General features: G+C 30.9%; 2 protein-coding genes across 6 annotated transcripts in view; one reads left to right on the top strand and one right to left on the bottom strand.

The window, feature by feature from the left end:
• The window catches only part of LOC106457477 (ubiquitin carboxyl-terminal hydrolase 34-like), a 141,830-nt gene extending 138,672 nt beyond the window's left edge, over positions 1 to 3,158 (top strand). Inside the window, 6 exon segments of the mRNA XM_022383442.1 lie at positions 320 to 443; positions 1,167 to 1,246; positions 1,516 to 1,656; positions 1,814 to 1,930; positions 2,223 to 2,391; positions 2,666 to 3,158. Coding sequence (XP_022239150.1) covers positions 320 to 443; positions 1,167 to 1,246; positions 1,516 to 1,656; positions 1,814 to 1,930; positions 2,223 to 2,391; positions 2,666 to 2,889 — 855 coding nt within the window. The 3' untranslated portion in view covers positions 2,890 to 3,158.
• A 9-nt stretch (positions 3,159 to 3,167) lies between these two features.
• Positions 3,168 to 23,365, bottom strand: part of LOC106457476 (tankyrase-like protein) — a 167,279-nt gene continuing 147,081 nt past the window's right edge. For all 5 annotated transcript variants that reach the window (XM_022383427.1, XM_022383428.1, XM_022383425.1 and 2 more), the window contains 10 exons: positions 21,525 to 21,694; positions 19,387 to 19,528; positions 18,675 to 18,787; positions 16,166 to 16,241; positions 14,040 to 14,217; positions 12,977 to 13,084; positions 11,309 to 11,514; positions 10,376 to 10,468; positions 4,965 to 5,088; positions 3,168 to 4,543 (listed from right to left, as the gene is read on the bottom strand). In XM_022383427.1, the coding sequence (XP_022239135.1) occupies positions 4,374 to 4,543; positions 4,965 to 5,088; positions 10,376 to 10,468; positions 11,309 to 11,514; positions 12,977 to 13,084; positions 14,040 to 14,217; positions 16,166 to 16,241; positions 18,675 to 18,787; positions 19,387 to 19,528; positions 21,525 to 21,694 (1,380 nt within the window). In that variant the 3' untranslated portion in view covers positions 3,168 to 4,373. The remainder of the gene's footprint in view (positions 4,544 to 4,964; positions 5,089 to 10,375; positions 10,469 to 11,308; positions 11,515 to 12,976; positions 13,085 to 14,039; positions 14,218 to 16,165; positions 16,242 to 18,674; positions 18,788 to 19,386; positions 19,529 to 21,524; positions 21,695 to 23,365) is intronic.

Here is a 23,365-nt window from a genome sequence, read left to right as displayed (position 1 = left end):
ACATTGCTCAACATCATGAAAATTAAACCTTATTTTCAATAAGCAATCCTGAAAAATATTTGGGGGTGCTTAACTTTTTTCCAGGTGTATATTACATGTTAATGTAGGACAGTTGTTGCCATAAAGACAAGTTAAATCAAGTATTACATAACTGCAAATAAAGTTGTGATAGTTAAAACAAAACCTGGTGTAACTAGACATAATACACTTTTTAAAATGAAAAGTACTGGTAAATGATAAAACTTTACATGTACGAGTTTCTTGTTTGTTTTTACTTAAGGAATTTGTCACTTATGGGTTTCTGACCTCTGATTTCTAGGGTGTTGATGAAGCCTATGATCAAGCTGTCCTCGAGTTTTTTCTCCCATACCATCAGTTTGTAGATATGTTGTGTCGTATTGCCATCACACATGATGCCATTGACTTGGACCTGGTCAACCTGAGTATGTAATCTGTACTAAGATTAACTGTAAATTTAAATTTAAAATTCCATGTAATAGCTGAGTTGAAATAATTGTATATTCAGTTTTCTGTTGAGATTAAAACTTTTAAACATTACTAACTGGTAATTTAACAGGAAAAAATGCAGGAATTTGGGATAGGTTTTGTTCTCCATAAAGAGCTGGAGGGTGTATGGAAATTTTGAAGCACTAGTTCAATTGAAAAGACGTATTTTTTCTGCTTTCACCTGATTTGCAAACAGCAGCAAACAAAAGTACACAATATATACGGTTATCTAATCTAGTTCATTACATTTAAATTTATAGCTTTACAATACAAAAGTGATAAATGGAGCCATTTAGGAATAAATTTATTGCCCCATGTACCACTACAATAAGGATCCATTAAAAACTAGAACCAACATACCTGGATGATGATAATAGTAGTTAACAATAGTCTTAACAATGACTGAATGGAATTTACATAATGGTCAGATTGTCTGCTAATACTGACTTTAAACCTGCTACATAAATGTCTTTACACCAAGTTTGCTTTGTGCATGCACTCCATTGGCCAGTTATCCAGCCTTTGGACTCTTAAAGGCGATACAGATTGTTCAATCAGAATTCAGTGAAGATGTAGACAATCATTGTCAAAAATTAACTTTTGTTAAAACATTTTCTAGAATACAGTAAACGTAGTTCAATGTTTGGTTATTATTATAGGTTCTTTGTTAGCTATTGAAGGAACATCTCTTCATCTTGCTATCTTTCCAAAACTATGGCTTGACATTTATCAATTAGAGGTAAGTCATTTATTTTCTTAAGAAATGTGACAGTACTTTGTGCCATAATTAATTTCATGGAATTCATTGTTTGTGTAACATTTTTGAGAAAATTGTCTTCACAGGAATACTTGAAACATAAATTCAGCCTTTAATAACTGGCCAAAAGTCTGTTACCTTACTTTTCAATAAGCTGTGTGAAACTGGTACTGTTAAGAAAATGACCTATTTATTTTACAAGCTGTCCACTGAGATGAGTTACATTCCTTTTTCTTATTGTCATTGTACAGCAACAGCTGGGAAAGGAGTTCTTGAAGCTACTTTGTAATAGCAACTTCTTCATTGACTACTTGGAGACGGTGTTAGTGGATGAAAGAATGTGTCTAAACAACCTCTTTGTATATCAAGTATTTTCCCTTTTTATGCCTAAGGTAAGCCTTGCTTTTCTATCTATCCACTTCTTTTTCCATTATATTGAAATGTTCATACTGGTTATTGGCAAATGAAACATTTATGAAATTAGTCTAATTATCACCATGCAAACTCTTGATTTATGTTAAAAAAATAATGTACTAATTTTCTCACCAGGTGGCAAATCAATTAATCAATGAGCAGACGATGTCACTTACATCCTCTCTGATCTCATCTGTGATAGACAGTTTAAAGTCCCCCAGTTTAGCAAAACAAGCTTTAAAATTGAATGGGGTAAGTAGTTGACTAGAGTAAAATAACTTTTTTGAAAATTAACATTTGAATGCCAAAAGCTGACAAACTGATAGGCTTAATGTTATTTCAATTTGCACTTTCTTCCACTATGGATTTTGGAACAAAATGTTTAAAAGTAGCAGTAAGCAAACAAAAGAATAAATCTGAAATATTCAGTGCTACCAGTTCATTTTAGGAGAAAAAAAGACAAAACTATATATATATACATAAAATTATGAACTAGTGTGTTAAAACTTTGTGTTAATATTGTAAATGTACATTTAATTTGTAGGACTTAAGAGCTTTGCTCCTGCTGCTCTCTTTGGAGAAACCAAGAGATGGTTTAAACAAACTTAAAGAAGCCATTTCAAACTTAAAAGATCAATGTCAAGATCTCTTGAAGTCTACAGATCACACAACTGAAAATGTCAACATCACAGAGGATAGCACAAAAGAAACAGGTAAGCTTTTCTTCATTTTATAGAAAAGATTACTATATTAGTTTACACTCTGGTCTGAAAAGTAATTTTTTTAAATAAATTGCAGATTAAAAAATGAAGCTTTTCTGTTATCATAATTAGAATTTCTTTTAGTACTAGTTACAGAAAGCAAGTAGGCTAAAGGTCCCAGTGGTTGTAAGCTGTTGCTATAAGATAAAACATTAATTTAATGATTTATGTGCTTTTATGGTTTACAAAAATAATTATAAGCTTATAAATATTTGTTTTTATATAGAAGAACCCCCTTGTAAAAAGGTACGAATATCTAGCGAAGAAGCATCAGCTACGGATCAAGGTGGAGGAGATGAATCTACAGAGAGTGAGGCTTCTACTAGCATTCCAAAAGAAACCCCGATGGGTGACAACCAATCACAAGTTGCAAATCAAACTACTCACTGGGCTGAAGTGTTACTCAAGTCAACATCTGCTTTATTAGGAATTTTAAATGAGAAGACATGAAAGTATTAGTAACAGCCAGTCTTTGGGAGTAATGTAGAAACTTAGTAATATATTGTGCATATAACTGATGACTGGAGAATTCAGTTTTTATTAACCATGTTTTCTCTATCCTGCTCAGAAGGTTTTGTCTTCAGGGTGCTTTACCTATCCTTGGTGGTTCCTAACATAAGAAGACAGTCTACTGAAGAGAGAACTGTGCTTTTTCTTTTAAATTGTGGTTGAACGTTACTTATAGCGTTCATAAATAAATATGGAAAGGACCAAATTAACGAAATGTGTCTTGCTTTTGTATGCATTTATTTTGCTGTCACTTCCAATACAAAAGTCTTCAGCAGAAGGGACTCACATGCCAAGATATTTCCTATGGAATACAACACTGAAAGATGATTAAAAGATTGTACAAATACTGTAATAAAATATTGATCATTCTCATAATGTTAACACTGAAATACACAGACAATAAAGTAATGAAAAAAAAAATCTGAAATTTTAACACAGAACAGACATTCTTACAAATTTTGTGGAAATAGGAGAGTATCATTAAACCTTACTTCTGGTAAACATCTGCACTCTAATCTTGATTAACACATTTACTTAATTTCTCTATATATATATTTTAAAATACCTGTATTCTGTGTAAAAATTTCAGTATAGCATTATTTAAAAACAATGTTTAAACCTACCATACAACCCTCTCTGTTCCAGGTGTGCACAAGACACAAATTCCAATTTGTTTACACATAAACCTTAAGTAGAAATTAGTCACAGTATTAAAAAGTAAGAAAACAAATCTTGCTGCTTCATTCTACTCTGTTTATTGACTGAAAAATAATGAATTTTGTATTCATTACACAATATTTTAAATAAATTAAAGGTGCAGAAAATTATTAATTGTAAAATGTGGCCTTAAAAATGTCTTTTGACATATTTTTGTGAAAAAAAAGTTCTCTTCACTGTATTAAAATATTGCAACGACCTTTTTCAAATTAATGATGTAAAATCATGTAAAGTAATTCAATCAACTACAGGAAAGCATTGACATACAGTTGTATATGCTGGAACAGACAGGGTTAAAATATCAACTGGTGCAGTAGCAGTGGTCATGTTTTCTAAGCAGAAAAAACAAAATACTTAGATAGGACAACAACAGAACAGAAAATTGGCCAATATAATGTGTGAGAGATATTATACAATCAAATGACAACTATATTCTGATCTTGATGAGAAAAGATCCAGACCAGTAGACCTTGGTTTTCAATTGATCTGGGTAGAAAAATGGAGCTTTTCAAAAGCTGCCCCGTGTACTCCATCATGGATAATTTCTGGTGAAATAAGTGACAAGTTAATTGTTCACCTTGTCATTTTCTATTCTGCCTGTAATACAGTTATTCACAACACACTGAATCACACCATGAACGGCTTTAACAAAACATCATTACCAGGAGTGACACCAGAGTTCGTCACCAATGTACAAACACTAATGTTTAGGCTGTCTTCAATGTGCCCACCAGTTTCTCTTGGAACTGCACAAGATAACGAATACACACTTGTGAAGGCTCACATACCAAATATTCATTGAAGTTCAGAGATCGATAGACGATCTGATGGTGTAAATCAACATCTGCTTGACTTGGACCCAGTGGTATCTCTCGACCTAGAAGGTATTAAAAAGATTATACACCCTTATGGTATAGGAAGTTAAAGTAGCCATTGAAAATTCTTAATATCTTCACTATAAAAATGGTTAGATTCATGAATAAGTTTTCATTTTCTTGTTTAAATAAGTCAACAATGAGTACTTTTATATTTGCATATAAAACATAACAATGAAACTTGGATCTTATTCTTAATCCTTCACCTAGAATGCATATATTTTATAAATTTATAATATCAATTTACCCATTTGATAATAAATACACATTAAGTTGGACATGACTAATTTTCTGTGGTATAAAGCACTTAATGTAAACTTATCAAAAAGCATCTTGTAATTTATTGACAATGACACAATAGTTTAATTCACTTATGCCACTTCAAATTAATTTAAAGTATTCCATATCAATTCCACCTCTTACCTTGCCAAGAGATAGACTGAGCAGGGTTAGGGTGCCAAGTTCCTAGTGCTAGATGAGTGTTGTAGCTTTGATCAGGATGGGGGTTTGAGGACATGTCCAGCTGACAAATCTTCCCTAGTGCAACCTGTAGATAGAAGAGAATCAGAACATAAGAATCACAAATATTAACCTCTTTATATTTGATTATTATAACTGACAGTGCACTGAAAAATCCTTCATCATGTGGTACACTATCATGCAAGAACAGGTTGATAAGACCGGACTGAACAAACTTTGTATCTGATGAATTTTCATAAGGCCACAAAATGAATAGGGATGAGTAGAATTTGTATATATTATTAAACACAATGTAAAGTAAGGTAGCTATAAAAATCAGTCTGATATTTGTCTATTTCAACAATGTCTCACGATCAGCAACATAAGGTTATCAAAAATTAAGAACACTGTTGATTTGTAAGCAATAGATCAGTATGAATGTTTTGTTACCATATGGTGTTCTGTATTTATTTCAAAATAATATGGATGCTTATTGTATATAAGTACCAAATATATCAAAAATATGGACTGGCTTCATTTTCTTAAGTAAAAGAACAACAGAAGACAAATCTGATTATTAATAACATTATGTCTGTTGTAATGGTTTCTATCATTGAGCAGGTTCGTTTGGATTATTTCATAAAAAGAAGAATACAAGCCCAGTTCACTTAATGTAAGCATCCTATTTGTTTGACTATAAGTACTATAACTTGTACAAGGCTACACATAACTAATAATAGGCCTAACTTCACAGATAATATCTCAACAGAAATCCCACTTATTAATTTTATTCATGTGCATTACTTCTGATATCTTTAATACTTCTTTGAAAACACAAACTTAAAAATGTTCAGCATTTAACTACTAAATGACTGACTCAATCAACTACATAAACTATAAAGAGATTTAATTGTAGTCGGTATACTACACATTCACCACATGGTTTTAAAAACTCCCTCTATCCAAAAATAACTGTTTGAAATAAAACATAAGAGCCTATAACAGTGCCCATTTCTGAATTTTGAAGCCCCATGTATAACCCTTTTTATACAATGAAGAATGGTGCATTGAACTTCCAAAATTAAAGTAACTTCACAGTTAGCAATATTAATATTCATAAATATATACATTACAATCATTAACCCTTTAGGCGTGCCTGTTTCCATATGGTGACCACATAATACAATTTGAATATCCTGCTAGAAATGTGAATCAAGTGTACAAAATGAATAGACAGAGCCTAATCTGCATAGATGATAATCTCGGTTGCCAATTTATATCCAACATAGCATATGTTGCTATTCAAAACATTGTTAATATTTGCAGTTGAAAATTAATTTTTATGAGAAAATGGCATCAAATCACTCCAGTGTTTTCACACTTGAAGACAATTGAACTTGTGCAAGCTGATGGTGATTTTGGCTCTGAAACTGAATTATCTGACAATTTTGAGCATGATATGGCTGGGGGGGAAAAAAAGTGCCTAAGGAATTAATCCTTCGATGCCCAGTTGGGTACACCCATTGTGCAAGGGCAAAGTTGCAGCACTGAATTAAAAAATTTATAAAAAATAAAGTTGTAGCTGTTCTTCCACATATTGTTTTGTTCAACTTTTCATAAAAGATTTAAACATTGCAAATTTTGATTTTTTGGGTGATTTTAGCACAATCTGAACTTCGTGATTTTTTTTCTGATCACAATATGGAGCTCATAACTTACTAGAAGGAAAGTTGGAATAGTTTAGAACAAAATGCCACTTTGAACTCTGTAACTTCAATACAAATATAGCTTACTGACTTTAACTACTTTGGTATCTCAAGTAGTCATGGTAATATGCAAATTACCTAATCTCAGCTTTGAGAAATCATAAGCTAGTGATCTAACAATTTAATAAAAGCTCTTTTCCTCTTATTTTCAACTGTATCAGCCAATCTGGTTTTCTGGTTCAGCAGAGATCAAAAATAAAGTGATAAAATCTTAGCTTGGTGATATGTTGCTAGAAGAAAAGATGTATGTGTTCAAATTCCACCATATTTGTAAAGTCCTGATCTGTTTTGTTTTTTAGAGCTTCATTTAAATTATGATGTTGCAACATGATAAGAAATGTTTTTCACAGAACAAAATGAGGTAGACTTAGTTAAATCATTTTGCACTCAACCACATCAGGTTCCATTTTATTGACCAAACCAAGCCTTGTTTATATTAGGCCTTACTAGTCTAAGTAACAACTTGAATGGGTAAAGGAAATCACTGAAGAGGTTTAAGAAATGAGAGTATATATAAATTAATATATAATGGGTTTAAAATTTTTAAAAAGGTATTAAACAAAACCTTCCAATTAACAACTGAAAGAAAAGTTGGCTCACTTTAGTTTTGCTATGGTACAAACATTTTCATTGTATGCCAATGATCATTAAAAGTGAAAGATAAAATTTAGTTTTAGAGAATAAAAATTTATTGGAAATTTTACAGGTAAGCATTTTTAATATTTTTAAAATTTTCTCGACAAACAATGAATCTTTTTTTACTTTTCTAAGCTACATAACCTGTAAAAAGTTCATCTCCAGCTTCAAATAGTTTCATCCACCAGTTTTTTATAATGCACCATACTACAACAAGTACATCAAATAAATGCACCCTGATCCCATATAGTGAAATCATTAACTGTGTAGCACAAATCACTATCAGAATTTTGATTAACAAAAAAATCTTTCATCACTCAGTTACTATCACTAAACTGCCTAGTCACCAAATTTATTTGTTTGTTTTCCTTTCTGTGCATTATGGTCCTATATCAACACTTGCTCTCCATTGATGATACTCTGAAAAGTGTTCTTGAAAGGAAACTCAGATGCTTCAGAAGGTTATATTATCTTTGGTAAATTCTTCTTTGAAACTAGCTATTAAGCTGTTATCCCACTAATGTGCTCCCAAAGACAATCACAATGGATGTACTTTGGTTTGGATCATCTGTTTCTGGATTCTTCTCTATTACTGGTTACCTTCATTACCTTGTGCTTTCATCCTTGTCATTGGAAGTCCAACCTTTAGTGCTATAACTTTTGTTTATTGCACAAGGATTACTTGGTCAGAGACTGTGAAACTATATGAAGTGAGTCTAACCTCACATCTGTGTTTCTGCATAAACCTGAATACACATTCTTCCTCACTGTCAATTATCCATGCATTACATTACGCAGAAAAATTTCTCACTGTGAGAGTGACTGATTTCCAACTTTCCACTTGCTGTTTGCATCAATCCACCTTGCTTAACCTCTGGAAGTACTTTCTTAGTTTTCATTATCAAATCATATCATATACTGATAACTGCAGAACTAGTGTCAATCAACATATTTCAAGACTTTTTGTCAATGAATCCCTTGACTCATGGTATGGTTTCTTTCAGTATTACACATCTTGTTTTAGATGAAGTATTTTCCTCTTTGGCATATCATATCCTGGGTTTATTATCAATAGGTTGATTCCACATCTTCTGAACTTACAGCAGGTTCCTTTTCCTGTAATCCTTTGGGAGCAGTTTCTGTTTTCTTAACTGTGCTCTTTTAAGCGGCAATGTGTAACATCTTCTGTCCTTGAGTAACCAGTTGTCAAACTTATCTTTTAAATTCTTCTGGACTTTATCAAAGGAAGTGGATATTTTCACATTATTTGATCTGATGATAGCGTAATTCCTGGATCTTGCTCTCAGTTGTTTATCTGCAACTTTGAATGGTTCAAGTTACACTACCAAATGGACAACTTCTTTTGCTTCAGCCTAACCTGCATATCTTTGGCATCTATGCATTAGCTGCATGCCAATGAATCCTTCAATTTCATGTGGGGTGCATTTGAAAGATAGTTGGGCAAGTCTTTAGAGATCTTAGCAAATTCATCTAATGTTTAGTCCTTCCTCTTTAATCTGCTCCTAAATTTTGCTTTAAAAAGTTCCTTCTTATGTGGGATTTCAAACCTGTATGATAAAGCTGTCCTAAAGTCTTGTAGATTGCTTAATGGTACTGGTCCTTTGAAATGGAAATTATTTCAAACTGTGACATACTTCCCATAGTAATACCTTTCCATCATAATCTGTTGGCTTCTCAACAGAACTATGTGATAGCCTGCTAGATTCTGTATCTTGATGAGATACTGATGTAGCTGAAATAATCTAGGAAGATCCTGCAATTGTGGGTGGCACAACGGTAGTAGTGACAGGTATGTGTCAGATGGGTTCTCCTCTTTCTTATTTCATAGCTAATGGTGTTTAAGTTGGAACTTTTGACCAGATATAAAAAGGCACGGGGCTGGTTTGATCCTTGTAATTGCAAATTCAGTTCCTAGATGCCTTTTTGAATTTCTTTAATTTTGTTGTTATAATCCCTCTGTGCATTTCCTATTGCACTCAAGTTTTGTATTCAATGAAACTGATTTTTGTTTGTAAATCTTATGTCTCATTTTGGTAATTCCACTTTTCTCTGTTTGATCATATCTAGTAAAACTAATTTTTTATTCATTTGCCACACAGAAGGTGGGTCTTATTGTTTTTTATTGTTATCAAAATAACCCAACTTCTGACTCCAATATTATAACAGTTTCTACTTTAGAGCAGGTTATTTTGGTTTAATTGGTAAAAGTAACAATTCAACATCCAATTAACTTGATAACGAAAGCTATATTTGTTGAACTACATGTTCTATGTAACTAACAATAATTCTAACATCACAGCTAACATAGAAATTCCAGTTCCTTGCTAATTTTCTTGTACTTATGTTACTCCTCATATCTGTTATTTTGTTGAAAACACAAGTTAAAAATTCACAGTGTTGAACTATCTGACTGACTCATTAATCAAGCAACAATTTAATATAGTCTTACTTAACATGCATTTTATATCATTCAAATCATTTTCTGAACTTTAAAAGAAATTCCAATCATTAACTGTGTTCATTATGTGATGTTAAAAACTCCCCTCGCCAAAAACATCTATATTTTATAAAGAAATATAGCCTACAACAATACAACATAAAACTACATTTAATTCAAAATAAGTAACACATTCTTCATGCATTTGCTGTTTTCTTTATGTTGACAAGAATCAATAAATGAGTGTGTAGTGTGGGTCAGTAAACTTTCCATCTTGTCATCACTAGCATTCTTTTTATAAAAACTTTACATATGTTTTCATAACATTAAGCAAAAAAAGTTCCTTAATTTTGTATAAATGATGTTGAATAATACAAAAATTGGACCTAATTATGGATTCTGAAGAATTTATTCAACTCCCATATTTACTTTAAACTTATTTCCCAGAACAAATTTGGTTTTATAACTTCACTGTCGCAGACAAAAAAGAAAATTAGGAGTCATGTGGACAATACCTCACAGAGAAACATAAACTTGGTGCTTTCTTTATCATCTCCTGCAGAGCAATGTTCCTGACCTTCCTGAAACATATCAGCAAAAAGGATTCCCTGGAAAGAAAAAGTAGAATTCTAATACCTTTACTGGAAATTACATAACAAAAAACATGTTTCATTTCAATAGATCAGTGTAAATTTTTACATTTTGATATGTTGCAGTTATGTACTCTTTTACTTGTTGAATTACTAACTTGTTTCTAACAAGCTATTTACTACATAAAACACAAACATGTGAACAACCATAATAATGTACATGTGGCATACTTTCATTTGTTATGTTACAAAAACAAATTCTACCTCTAAGATTGGCCTGACTGATGACAAGCTTATTTGGTCTATTAAAGATGAATAGTTACAAATTATCAGGTTAAAAAATAGGTTTTGTAATATATACATAGTTTCATAATTCAAATTTGTGTTTAATACACTCACATTCCAAAGATTTTTTTTTCCTATTTCCATTTTATGATAATAATAATAATTTATACTTTGAAAATATCAGAATTACCCAATTGAAAACTCTGAAAATCATTTCACCATTTTATAAATCAAAGTTCACAGGTAAAAAGTGATTTCATTATATGTTATTATGCTTAAGTAGAGTATCATTTTATTAATTTTCTAGAAATACAAACATTTTAACTTTTGAAATATAATAGAATGTGCAAAAATGAGAGCATTACTTCAAAACAAAATTAAATTAAACATAACTAACAATGGAAAGATTGTTGTTTTCTATTTCTGATGTGAAATTATAACACTGACACTTTTTAAGGGATGGTAGATAGTTCAGATCTTGCCCGAAAAATTGTAATAATTCATCTGAATTATGGATTACCGAGAATTCACTATTTTGTATGGTTCTAAAATTGCAAATAACTGCAGTTTTACCTTTCCAAATGCATGCTTTGTTAATCTCATCCCAAGAGGGGGGATCATCAGTCCTTGAGTAAGAATGCTGAGGATGTTTTCTTTTGAAGTCCCATGCCATAAAAGTACATGTTTTTTGGAGCTTTTCTTGAGAAATTCTGAACTAACTTTTTGCTGGACTCGGTAGATAGCTTGAACATCCACTCTTTTTCTCTTATCAATGTTTCCTATATTTAAAGTTAAAGCTGCTTACCCACTTTGTTTCTATTATATTAAACCAAGACAGAATAAAAAATTTAACACACCCTATACTCAGGTTTAGTTCTTATAACAATTTTTAGTTTTCATTCATATAACTGAAAATGAGAATTCAACTTTTTTTTTTAGTACAAACTTTCCTTTCACTATATCTTATGTATAACACAACATGGTATAGTTTGTGTGTGTTATGTTTAGATAGGAAGCCAGTTATTTACCAAAATTCAGGCAATTAAAATTTTTTAACACTCTTTGCGTTTATTTTTTTATGGGTATGGGGGTCATAGTAAAACTTCAAACAGAAAACCAGACTCCCATAATAATTACTTCTTTTAATACAACAAAGTAAATGGTGGGAAATAATTTAACCCTAGAATTAATGAGAGAAAACCCAATCAGTTTTTTAAACTATTTATTCAACAAACTGCTTGTGGGTCCACAACTCAGTTAAATATAGGGTCCTTAATGACAAGCAGGTCACACAAGAAATATAAGCAAAAATATTAGCAATATTCCAATTAATTCTGGCTAATTATTGCTGGGGTTTCCTATATACAGAAAGTATAATTTCATCCAAGTTTTGGGGTAACGTAGATTAGTGGTTTCACTCTCTGAACTCGTGGTCGAATGGTTACGAGCTCGAGGCTGATCCATATTATACTGTTGTGCTCCTCAGCAACACACTTTACCAAACTGTTCCAGTCTACCCAGCTGTGTCATGGATACCAGCTATTATCTAGGGATTACCTAGCAATAGACTGGCATCCTGTCTAGGGGGAATGTGTCAACATTACCATCTGCTTATGCCAGTTGAAGCCAGAGATAAAAAACACAGATCCTTTGTGCGTTACAAGACATGGCACAGACTTAACTAACTTTGTTTTTTGTCAGTTCTCTACAATGAGCGTTATAAGCAAGTAAATGTAAAATTACTCAATATAATGTAATACGTGGACTCCATTGGTAATGAAAAGCATTAAAATAAACTAGTAATCTGACAGTTAAAGAATATTAAACTTATTCCCCGAGGGCTGATTTTATATGGTATTTTTTATTTATAGTTTTCCTTTAATATTGTTTTTTTAAGAATAAAACAATATTATGGAGATTATCCTGTTGATTACACAATAATCGTTCTTTAATATTACATATAATTTCACAAGAGATCCCCTACCATTTTCAATTTCAATACAAATTATACCTATAGTGACTTATGATAAAAAAAAAGTAAGGACAAATATAATATTAAATTCAATGAACTGGTCACATTCTTTTCTATTACTAAAAAATAAACAAGCTGATTAACATTTTAATAAACTTTTTCCAAGACACAAGCAAGAAAGATAATTTTATCACTTCACAGTAAACTCTACAGTGTCATGAAACTAATTAACATTACCAAACAAAAATGGGAAGTTTTTCCTACTCTACCTGTATTATGGATATACTGAAGAATGAGCTGGGCTTCTACACACTCTTCTTCCATTAGCTGTAGCTGACTGTTTAGGCACTGATAGATATAATCTTTGGGATTGATTTCTGTTAGAGAAACAGATGAAAACTACATGGGTAACAAAGAATGGTTTGTTATGAATTTCTCACAAAGCTACACAAGGGCTATCTGCACTAGCTGTCCCTAATTTAGCAGTGATAGACTAGAGGGAAGGCAGCTACTCATCACCACCATCATGTTATAGCACCTCAACAGCCGAAAGGGTGACCATGTTTGGTGGGACGTGGATTCTAGCCCGCAGACTGCGAGTCGAGCTCCCTGACCACCTGGCCATGCCAGGCCGTAACAAAGGAGTCTGTGCCCTGTTCATCTTTTCTACATGACCCACTTGGATGTACTAAATAGTTCCCAGTGTGTAGTTTGTGATCCATTCCTATTTTCTACACACAACCCACCAGGTACCATACTGTAAACTGTGTCCTAGACTTAGTTTTCTTTCTAACGTGTATTCAGCTACAGTTTGAGCCATAAGTTACATTAATTAGAATTAAGATAAAAAATCATCAAATTTTTGAAGAATGGTGCTGTATTACACTTTCTATTTGATGTTGAAGTTAACATAAATGTTTTGTTATTTATAAAGAATATACTTACATAAATAAACATTATACATATCATTCTAGACAACATATATATCACCTGTATTATCTTGGACTTCTATTACACAATAATATGCTGAACTTCATATCACTGATACACTAATGATCTTATACATCAGTTGTCATGATTAGCAACACAGTATGTCTTTTTCTTTGTTTTATAACAAATACATAAAACTTATAAAACTACAAAGTCACTAAGTTTCAAATAGTTCACCAAAACAGAACTTGTAACTTCTTTCCTCAGTTAGCCATTCAGCCAACAGTTCTTTTGATTGCTTGGAATGCCAACGACTCTGGTAAAAAAAGTATTTATCAATTCTGTCCAACCTTTAAAAATCTGGTTTTAATAAACAGACAGAAATAAATACACAAGACATACCCTCCTTCCTCATCTGGGCAGCTAGCATCAGCTCTGCTGTTAGTTCTGTGTGCCTAAGATTGTATACAATTTCTATCTGATCTCTTAATAATGTTGTGTCATACAGAGGACAAAGTCTTTCATACTCAAACCCATGGATAGGTATTGTGAAGTAGTACTCCTCAGTGAGTTTCACTATCTGAAGACAGAAATGAAAAGTTAATAGTATCATTTAGAATTTTCAATATAACTTTAGTGATTTTATGAAATCCACTGGATTTACTGCACGTACAAAACATATTTCAAAGCAAACCCTACTGAAAAACAAACTTTATACATCATTTGAAATAATACAAACGTAACATAAAAATATGCTATAAGATAATGTATTGAATGTCACAAATAGCTATTCAAATTAAGACTTGTTTTGCTTTTTTGGAATAATCTTATAATTATTATACAAAATAATGTTCCTGCATAGTCATACATAATTTTTTTTAATCAAAATAATCCACAATATACTGAAAAAAAGTTCTGTCAAGAAATCACAGACTGGAAGGTAAGAAATCGTTAAGACAATAAATCACAGACTGGAGGGTAAGAAATCCTTAATACAATAAATCACAGACTAGAAATGAAAAAACTATAAAGTTAGAAATCACAGACTAGAAATGAAAAAACTATAAAGTTAGAAATCACAGACTAGAAATGAAAAAATCATAAGATTAGAAATCACAGACTAGAAATTAAAAACCATAAGATTAGAAATCAGACTAGAAATTAAGAAAGTATAAGATTATAAATCACAGACTAGAAATTAAAAACTATAAGATCAGAAATCACAGACTAGAAGTAAGAAACTACAACATTTAATATCACAGTTTGGGGGTAACAAACTTATGATACCATTCAAATAAAAAAAACATTAACTTCTCTAGATTACTGAATAATGAAATCATTAGAAGAAAAAAAAAACAGAAATTTAAATAAAATATGACACAGTTAAAATTTGAGAATATCTTATTTGTAAATTTGAACAAGAGATAATGAAAATTAACAGCATGACCTAGGTAATTCTCATAATATGTTCAGTGTTTAATTTTAATATTTTAAAGAAAATTCCCTATAAAAATAATTAATTTGGGATTTCACTATATTAACTCTTTGCTTACATGTTATCAACTGAATGAGAGATGGCACCAATATTTTGCAGCTTTCTAATAACATAGATTTTGTTTAGACTGATAAATTATGAGATAATAAAATCTGGAATCAAGACTTGTTCATCATTGTAAACTTTTGTTTTACAAAGTCTAGTTGGTGCCACACTTGCTGCCCAAATTTTATGGTATATACACAATTCAATTTGATGCTGTTGAATGTGCCATGTTATGATCCAATAGAAGTATAAAAAATTATATATTTTTTTCTTAAGCCTTATTTATGAATGTTATTTAAAAAATAAAATCTTAGTTTCTGGAGCTTTCGTTTGTAGTAGTAGTTTTTTCTGATCATTTATAATTTAAATTGACACAAAATTTTTTTGCTAATGACCAGAATCAGCTAATCTTAATAACAATGCTACAAAGTTTCATTTCATTAATTATTGTTGCTGTTATTCACAGTTCTTAAATCCTTCTACCCAGCTATGATTTGTTTTTATGTTTATAAAAGGTTCTTTAAAGAAAATGATTAAGAGGCTGGATTATTGCTGATTACATTTTAAAACTGTTTGGCTGGTACTTTACTTGTAGGTGAAAAATGTCCAACAACTTATTGGACTTGAAAATTAAGAGAAACAAATATATTAACAGCCATATAATGCTAATTCTAAATAATGTTTGTTGAGTAATGCAAGTCTTAAAAACAAAATTTTTTTCATTAAAATTTATTTGAGTAATACATTCAGAAATGAAGAATATAAACACATTAACAGTTGGATAATGTTTACTTTTTACATATTACTTTTTCAGTAATGAAGTGAATTGAAAAAATTTTACATTAATAACCAAAAATTTCACTTTTTTCTTTAATAGTATACTTTTTATATTACACAGCTTTTCAACCAATTTTAAGATACAAGACTCAACCAGAAATCAGTTAAAATAATCTTAAAGTGGAAATTTAAATTATTAATGCAAACAAACCTTTTGTAGAATTTCTTCTGAATTTTTTTGAGCATTGTTGATATCTTGAGATTCCTTTCTCTCCTCTATAAGTTTCCTGTAATAATAATAATAAAATACATGTATTTCCAACTTAATATTGTGCTTTGATATTAATATTTTGTACTAATTAATGATGAAATGTTTGTTTCGATGGATTTTTATTACTGACTTTACAATAAAATATCAAAACAAAGAACTTGACACTGATTTGTATGAATGAACCAACAAAACCAACTCCTTTCAAACCTAAAACGACATCATTACTGATTGTCATTCAGGTTTTGGAAGAAAATTAAAAACAAAAAAGTAACAAGAATTTACATCTTGAACAACTCTAAAGTAACCAACTGCTCATTGACATGTCTGCTCAAACAAGCATGGAAACAAAATAAATAACAAATAAATGTGTGTATGTGTGTGTGTGTGTGTATTGCAGAATTACAAAAAATACTAAATACACACAAAGTGAAAAAGCAATGTTTAGCATTTTTACAGCTTACTGGTACTTTTAATGAATGTTCTAAACTTGTAGTGTACTTTAGAAATCACATTAACTAGCATTAGTAGTAGGTTTTCCATAAGTGTTTCTGATACTACTAGCTAATAGTTTTCCATAAGTGTCAATATCATACTGGACATTATACAATTCTTAGCCATAGCACAGTGGCTCATAGAATGGCTTTGAGTTTTTCAAGTACAAACTTCTAGCTCATAGCTCTGTCACCTCTTGACTGATTTTAGACCTAATTACAGTTTTGGACTCAGGAGATCAAACCCTTTCGAATGATATATTTGACCATGCCCAAGGTTTCATAGATTAATTTACTCTAATCCTGCCCAAAAGAATTTCAAGTGCTGTGGCTATTAAGGATTCCCTCTTGTTTGTTATATCTGGGCTCTGGAAATTATTATTTCTCATGTAACACATACTCACTCTTTTACAATAAATTAACCAGTGCTTCTGAAATCTGCACATTATTCATATAATTGACAATTCCTTCTATTCATTAATCAGATGCGCACAAGATCAGTCAAATGGACCAACCCCATATTGGAGAAGGGATGTCAACTATAATACCAAATTTATTATTTGTATCGAAACAAATGTAGTAAGGTTTTATTAACATTTACAAATCTGTTGTACACAAAAGATCTGCTGTGTTATAAAAGTATTTGTAATCAAAATGGGTCTGTGAATTAGTTTGATCCAGATCTTAATAAGTCAGAGTGCAAGATGATGTTAATGTGAAGAATAAAAACATTTTTGTCCATCATACCTCTAAAACCATCTGAAATGCATACCTACAGTTTTTTAATACCCTTGTATATTGTATCTGGTATTTACTCTCTTTTATCACAAACTGTCACTAAATCAGCAGAATAGGGTAAATGAATAGCTGATAATTTTGGCATCAAATTCATAATAATATGTTGAATGGCATTAAGTAAAAACATCAATACTATAGATAAATCAAGTATTTCATGTGCATTTAGATAAAATCGGAAAAAATGTTTTCCAAGGCTAGTGTACAGAAGCAGTAACAGAAAGTTTAGCTTTCGATGTAATCAAACTTCAAACAAGCTGTGTTAAACATATGCAAAAGTCACAACTGACAAAGTTATCGTAAGCACTAAAAGCACAACTGACAAAGTTATCGTAAGCACTAAAAGCACAACTGACTAAGTTATCGTAAGCACTAAAATCACAACTGACAAATTTATCATAAGCACTGAAAGACACAACTGACTAAGTTATCGTAAGCATTAAAAGGCACAACTGACAGTTATCGTAAGCATTAAAAGGCACAACTGACAGTTATCGTAAGCACTGCATGTGGTAGATTTAGTGTGGATAATTTTGCTTTCACTTATGGGTTTTTAGAATTAGTCATTTTGTAAAGGAAAAACTAATGCATTTTAAACATTATTCATGCATTACTTCTTTTTAGTTCTGTACACTGAAAAACAATCTATTAAATTTGTCTGAACAGCTCATAAAACTTTACATGCTCTAAGAAAGAATACACAGGTCATTCTGTGCAACAGTAAATGATCTTATATTCCCTGGTATTACCAATGGGTCAAACCTGTCATATTAAGAGAACATGTGAGGTCTGATATATCTGAAACTTTAAGATAAAATTTTTATCTAATTATTTGATACTGTTTATTTTTTTATTTTCTAATTGCTTTTTTATTTCTTTACATGATACTACAAAGTGTTATAGTTCATATAATTTGTAAATGAACATAAATACACAGACAAAAAATTCAGGTACTTAGTTCTATAGTTCAAGAAGAAAGCTTTTATACTCTAGCTTTCTGTAAAAAAAAAACAGTACATACAACCAAAATATGTCATTCTTGAATCTTTATTTAAAAAAAAAAAAAGAAGAAGAAGAAGAGAAAACACAAACATTTAACTCCTCCTGTATATATCATTCAGTCAGTTAGTTGTGATTTAGAAATAGTACTTTGTTTAATCTACCTAATTTCTTGCAATAGAGATTCTGCCTTCTGAAAAGCTTCTGGTAACTGACCAAAACATGCAATAGAAGTTCCAAGTTTCATTGAAAACTGCTCGACCAGGGAAGCATCCATCTGATGAGAGAGGGGAAAATTGAAAACCTTTAACACAGAACTCTAATTTTTTGTACAGAAGACTAATGGAGATATTATAAATGAAATATTAACTAACAGACAATTTTTAATTGTTCATGTACTTATATATATGAAAAAAGCAATTTCAACCTAATTATACTTTCTTGTAACTTTACAAACATGAATCAACTTTTCTATAAAATTTTAAAAGCTAATCCCATGCAAGTTTGTATACTCCAATATGAAGAGACTACATAAGTCTTATCTGAAAACTATATGATTACAAAGTAACTATTTATATAACTTTAGAGCTTATTTTATAAACACTGGACTGAAATTCTCAAGCTCTGTTATAAAACATCAAATATTTTTTTTTAGATGCAGAGCTACACTGTAAATAATACACTAACCTAAAAAATATGAATTACTATTTCTCAACTAATAAGGCAAAAAAATGCTGAAAAAATTCATAACTATAAAACCCACACATGTTTTTTGTATAATCCAGTCTATACAAGAAAACTTTAGATTAAAATACTGTGGGTAAAATAATAGTCTAATTTAAACACAATCACATCAGTTAGAAACAAGTAACTTACAAGTCTCTCCATGAGTCTGGAAAGGGGTTCTGGTAGCTTGCTTGGCGTATCAGTCTTAAGGTTAGGTTTGATACTGTGCTTGTGATTTTGACAACGTTTCTCCATCTCAACAAGGCAGTATTTATTTCGTTGTGGATTAAAACTAGGAAGATTATTACAAAAAATACATAAAAAAATAGATACCCTAAACTAGCCCACCATATTTATTTCTAATGCTTACCAACAAATACACAAAACACTGTTCCTGAAAATGTTTATTCTAAATATACCTAGAAGCTTTTAAGTCCTGCCTACTATGCGACTATTACTTTAATATTGCTATATGGACTACTTATTCACACAAAACTAGAATGATATATTTTAAAGCAGGTTGGTTTATAATCCAAAATTCCTCAGTAATGAATTAATATGGCAAAAATTATATCATTGGTGAGACTTGAAAGGTTGATTTCATAAAAGAGAAACCACTGGTTTAAATACACTCCAGTTTAATACAAGATTTCCACTAAGAAAAATTGTTTGATACTAATCCCCTCTTTTTTTCTCTATCTCCAAAAGCTGGCAAATACTTTCAAGGACACGTCTATAAATGTAGTATCTGCACTTAAAACATTCATCTGGCTTCATGCAGATTATTGTCAATAAAAATCAAAGCCTTTTATAGGCTTTTCAAGGCCAAAGTCCTATTTTTGAGGTTATGTAAGCATGCTTTAAATAAATGGTAAGAGTTACATAAGAAAACAGATGGTAAAGAAATAAATACAGGAAATTAAGTGTGTCAAAGTACTAAAGAGCATTCCAATCTGATGTAATATAACTGTAATTGTAGTTCTCAAACTGCCAATTTGTGATAAATACTATATGGCTCATTGTTTGACATCAAAGACTTGCACTTAGGAAACTTTCTGTGACCATGAAAAGGCCTAACAAGTTGTATAAAATTGTACAAGTCCCAAAATTACATAAAAGCACAAAAAGCTAACTCAGAGTTGGTCCAACCAGTTAACTTGAGCAAGGCCTAACTTTGTTTTAAATTAAATAATAGTTCTATAACTCAGCATTCTAAGTGCACAGGATATCTACAACAATTAATATTAGATCATTTTATATTTCATAAAATAATACAAATCGTAAAGCTTTCATATCTTGAGAGTATTGATATTATTATATTTTTACCCAAATTAAACTCCTTACCTCATATCATGACCACTACAGAAGCAGTAGTTTCAGTTAAAGACAAAACTGGCTTAAAGAATGATGAAAATGGTCCAGTTTTGGAAATTTTGGTCTACTGAGAACACAATTTTGACCCTTTTGATGTCTGGTAAGAGCAGATTCTCCTATACCACATCAATCAATAGACTTCATACATACTTTGCTTTGTGCTTATTACTCTCATCCTTTGCTAGCCAGTGTTTGTATGCAATGTCAGAGAGCCTATAGTTTGTTGAAAGAACACTTTTCTATTAAAGTTATTTTAAATTGAATTGATTATACAACAACAAGCACAAATATAATGTCTGAAAGTTGCCCAATTCAGACACCCAACTGAAGTTGCCGTGTCTATATGTTAAAGCTCAAGCAAACCATAAATACATAAGGTACAGGTGGACTACAAGATAAAGAGGAGGTTTTGCATTCCTTTATTAGCTTGACAGCTAAGAATAATGGAATAATACTGCTATATATTATTCACGTATCTACCGTAAATATGTTACTAATAGATAGCTGCAATAAACTCAAGTTTTTATTGCTGTTTCCTGCCATAATGCTAAGTTGAAAACATGGTGTTGTGAGTAATGAGATAAAATACATGAACAAATTATTATTGTTAAAAGCTAGTTGTCTAGAGCATATCACATGTCTTGGGTTAAGAAGGTCATACAGATGAGAAGCTAAATTAATGTGTGTTAAAATCAAGGAAACTTGCTATGATAAGATGATGATTCAAGGTCTTGCTCGTTACTGACACAAAATTCATAATTTTGATGGCAAAGAATTTTTAATTCTCAATTTATTTGGTGGGGGTAAAAAAAGTGCCATTTTCAACTATTTTCAAGGCTCTGCTTGAATAATAATTTATTTTTCATTCACCACCAAGTAACTAAAAACACTGTGAAATAAATATCTAAGCTCACCTTTTTAAATTCTCCCAAATGTTGTCCGATTTATTATGGAAGATCTTCTGAAACTCTTGAGCTGCTTCCTTCAAAGAAGGAAATAGAATTTTTTGGGTTTGGCCATCATCTCCCATACGTCCCCAACGAGTGAACAACACGTAAGTCTCTCTACTGTGGTGTTTTATTATCTGAGAAAAACATGAATTTTGAAACAAGCTAGACTGTAATATCATGTTGAGGTTTTGCACAATCAGCTACTGTTTGTTATTAATTGTGTTGGGAATAACAAAGTTTAAAAATAAAAACCTATCAGTGTGAATGAGTGAGAGGTGTTCAGGAAAGTAAAAAGAAATCATTTTATCTCACAAATACACTGCAAGTAACACATGGTTGTGTAACTTAATATTACAGTGAGTATTCATCTCCTGTTACAGGAGAAAATTAGGACCCATACTGCAATTCTGAAATTCAGATGGACAATTCTTCCCCATCTTACATATAGTCCTACAACATCTGATATCCATCTTTTTATCCTCTCAAGGAGTCTATGTAAAAAAATACTAACAAGATCAAAGCAGCCAAATGCAATTGATTAATTCTTTCAGAATCACAAGTATTCAGCTCACTTCAAGTGCATGCTCACAACTCAACTTTCAAATTTCAATTAAAAAATATAATTTTATTTATACTTCAAGAATTGTTCATAGCTTTTTTTCTTTCTGCTTATATTTATCTCTCATATCAAGTTTACACAATTTCATTTTGCTTGATATTCATTTTATGTTTACGTTTTATCTTGGTTGAACTCACATTTATAACACTGTACACAGAGTTTAAGAGAATTTTTAAAGGTACTGAATTTTGGAAAGAGCTATAGCCTCAAATAACAACCATCAGAAAAGACAGGTTCTAAGCTTTAATGCTCGATAGTCAAGGATAAGAAGTGCCATGTGAAAATTAGTTATGCTTTAAAAACTGAATAAGTTAGATATGATCATCGGTAAACAAGCAGTCTCAAGAAAAAGTTTTTAAAGTATTTCCCAAACAATTAGTAGCAATGGATTTATATTTATAATAGTTTCTGATAATTTTCTTTTAGTTCCAGATAATGTCTGTACCATTTCTGTTTGAGAACTACCAAACTATTCTTCTATGACAAGATATTAGGCAAAAATATTTATTTTTAACAAGTACAGTAAGCTAGCCTGTAACAGAAAATGAGTCAAGTGACATATGTCCTTTTTTTATTGAATATACTATAAGATTAATTGTATTCAAACAGTATATATAAATACATTAAATTCTTTATTGAAAATAAGCTGTAAATATTAAATATAAACTCGTTTCAATCAAAATAACGTTTTTAACAAAACATCTCACTATAATGTATGACAAAGGTTAGGTTATTGTCTATTGTTTACTGATAAATCTTTGTCAGTCATACTGATGTTTGTATGATTTATAATAGGTAACTGGCTGTTTCAATCAGCAAAATAAAGCATTAAAACAAATATACTGATAAATATCAAACAAGTTAAAACTGGTTAAATAGATATAAAATGAAACTTTCTGATCACCACTAACAAAAAGTAAGTACTATCTATAAAGTTTATACTGAGTTTCATGCAGATTGGTTAAGTATTATAAAAGAAGTACATAAGAGACTGATGGACTAGTGTAACTACACTCAGACCGTAACTCTCTCAATACGGGCATGGTCAATTTGACCAATCACGTGACCTTTTTGTACTCGTTTATACTTATAACTCTCAACATAGTATGTATATCTTCATGAAATTTGGCAGTCTTTCAGTTAACATTACAAGTCTTTCACATACAAAAAATCATATTTTTTAATG

The sequence above is a fragment of the Limulus polyphemus genome, unplaced genomic scaffold, assembly GCF_000517525.1.
Source record: "Limulus polyphemus unplaced genomic scaffold, Limulus_polyphemus-2.1.2 Scaffold336, whole genome shotgun sequence".
NCBI classification, from domain to species: Eukaryota; Metazoa; Arthropoda; class Merostomata; order Xiphosura; family Limulidae; genus Limulus; species Limulus polyphemus.
The sequence above is the reverse complement of the archived record's forward strand: the minus strand, read 5'-3'. Positions and strand labels throughout refer to the sequence as shown.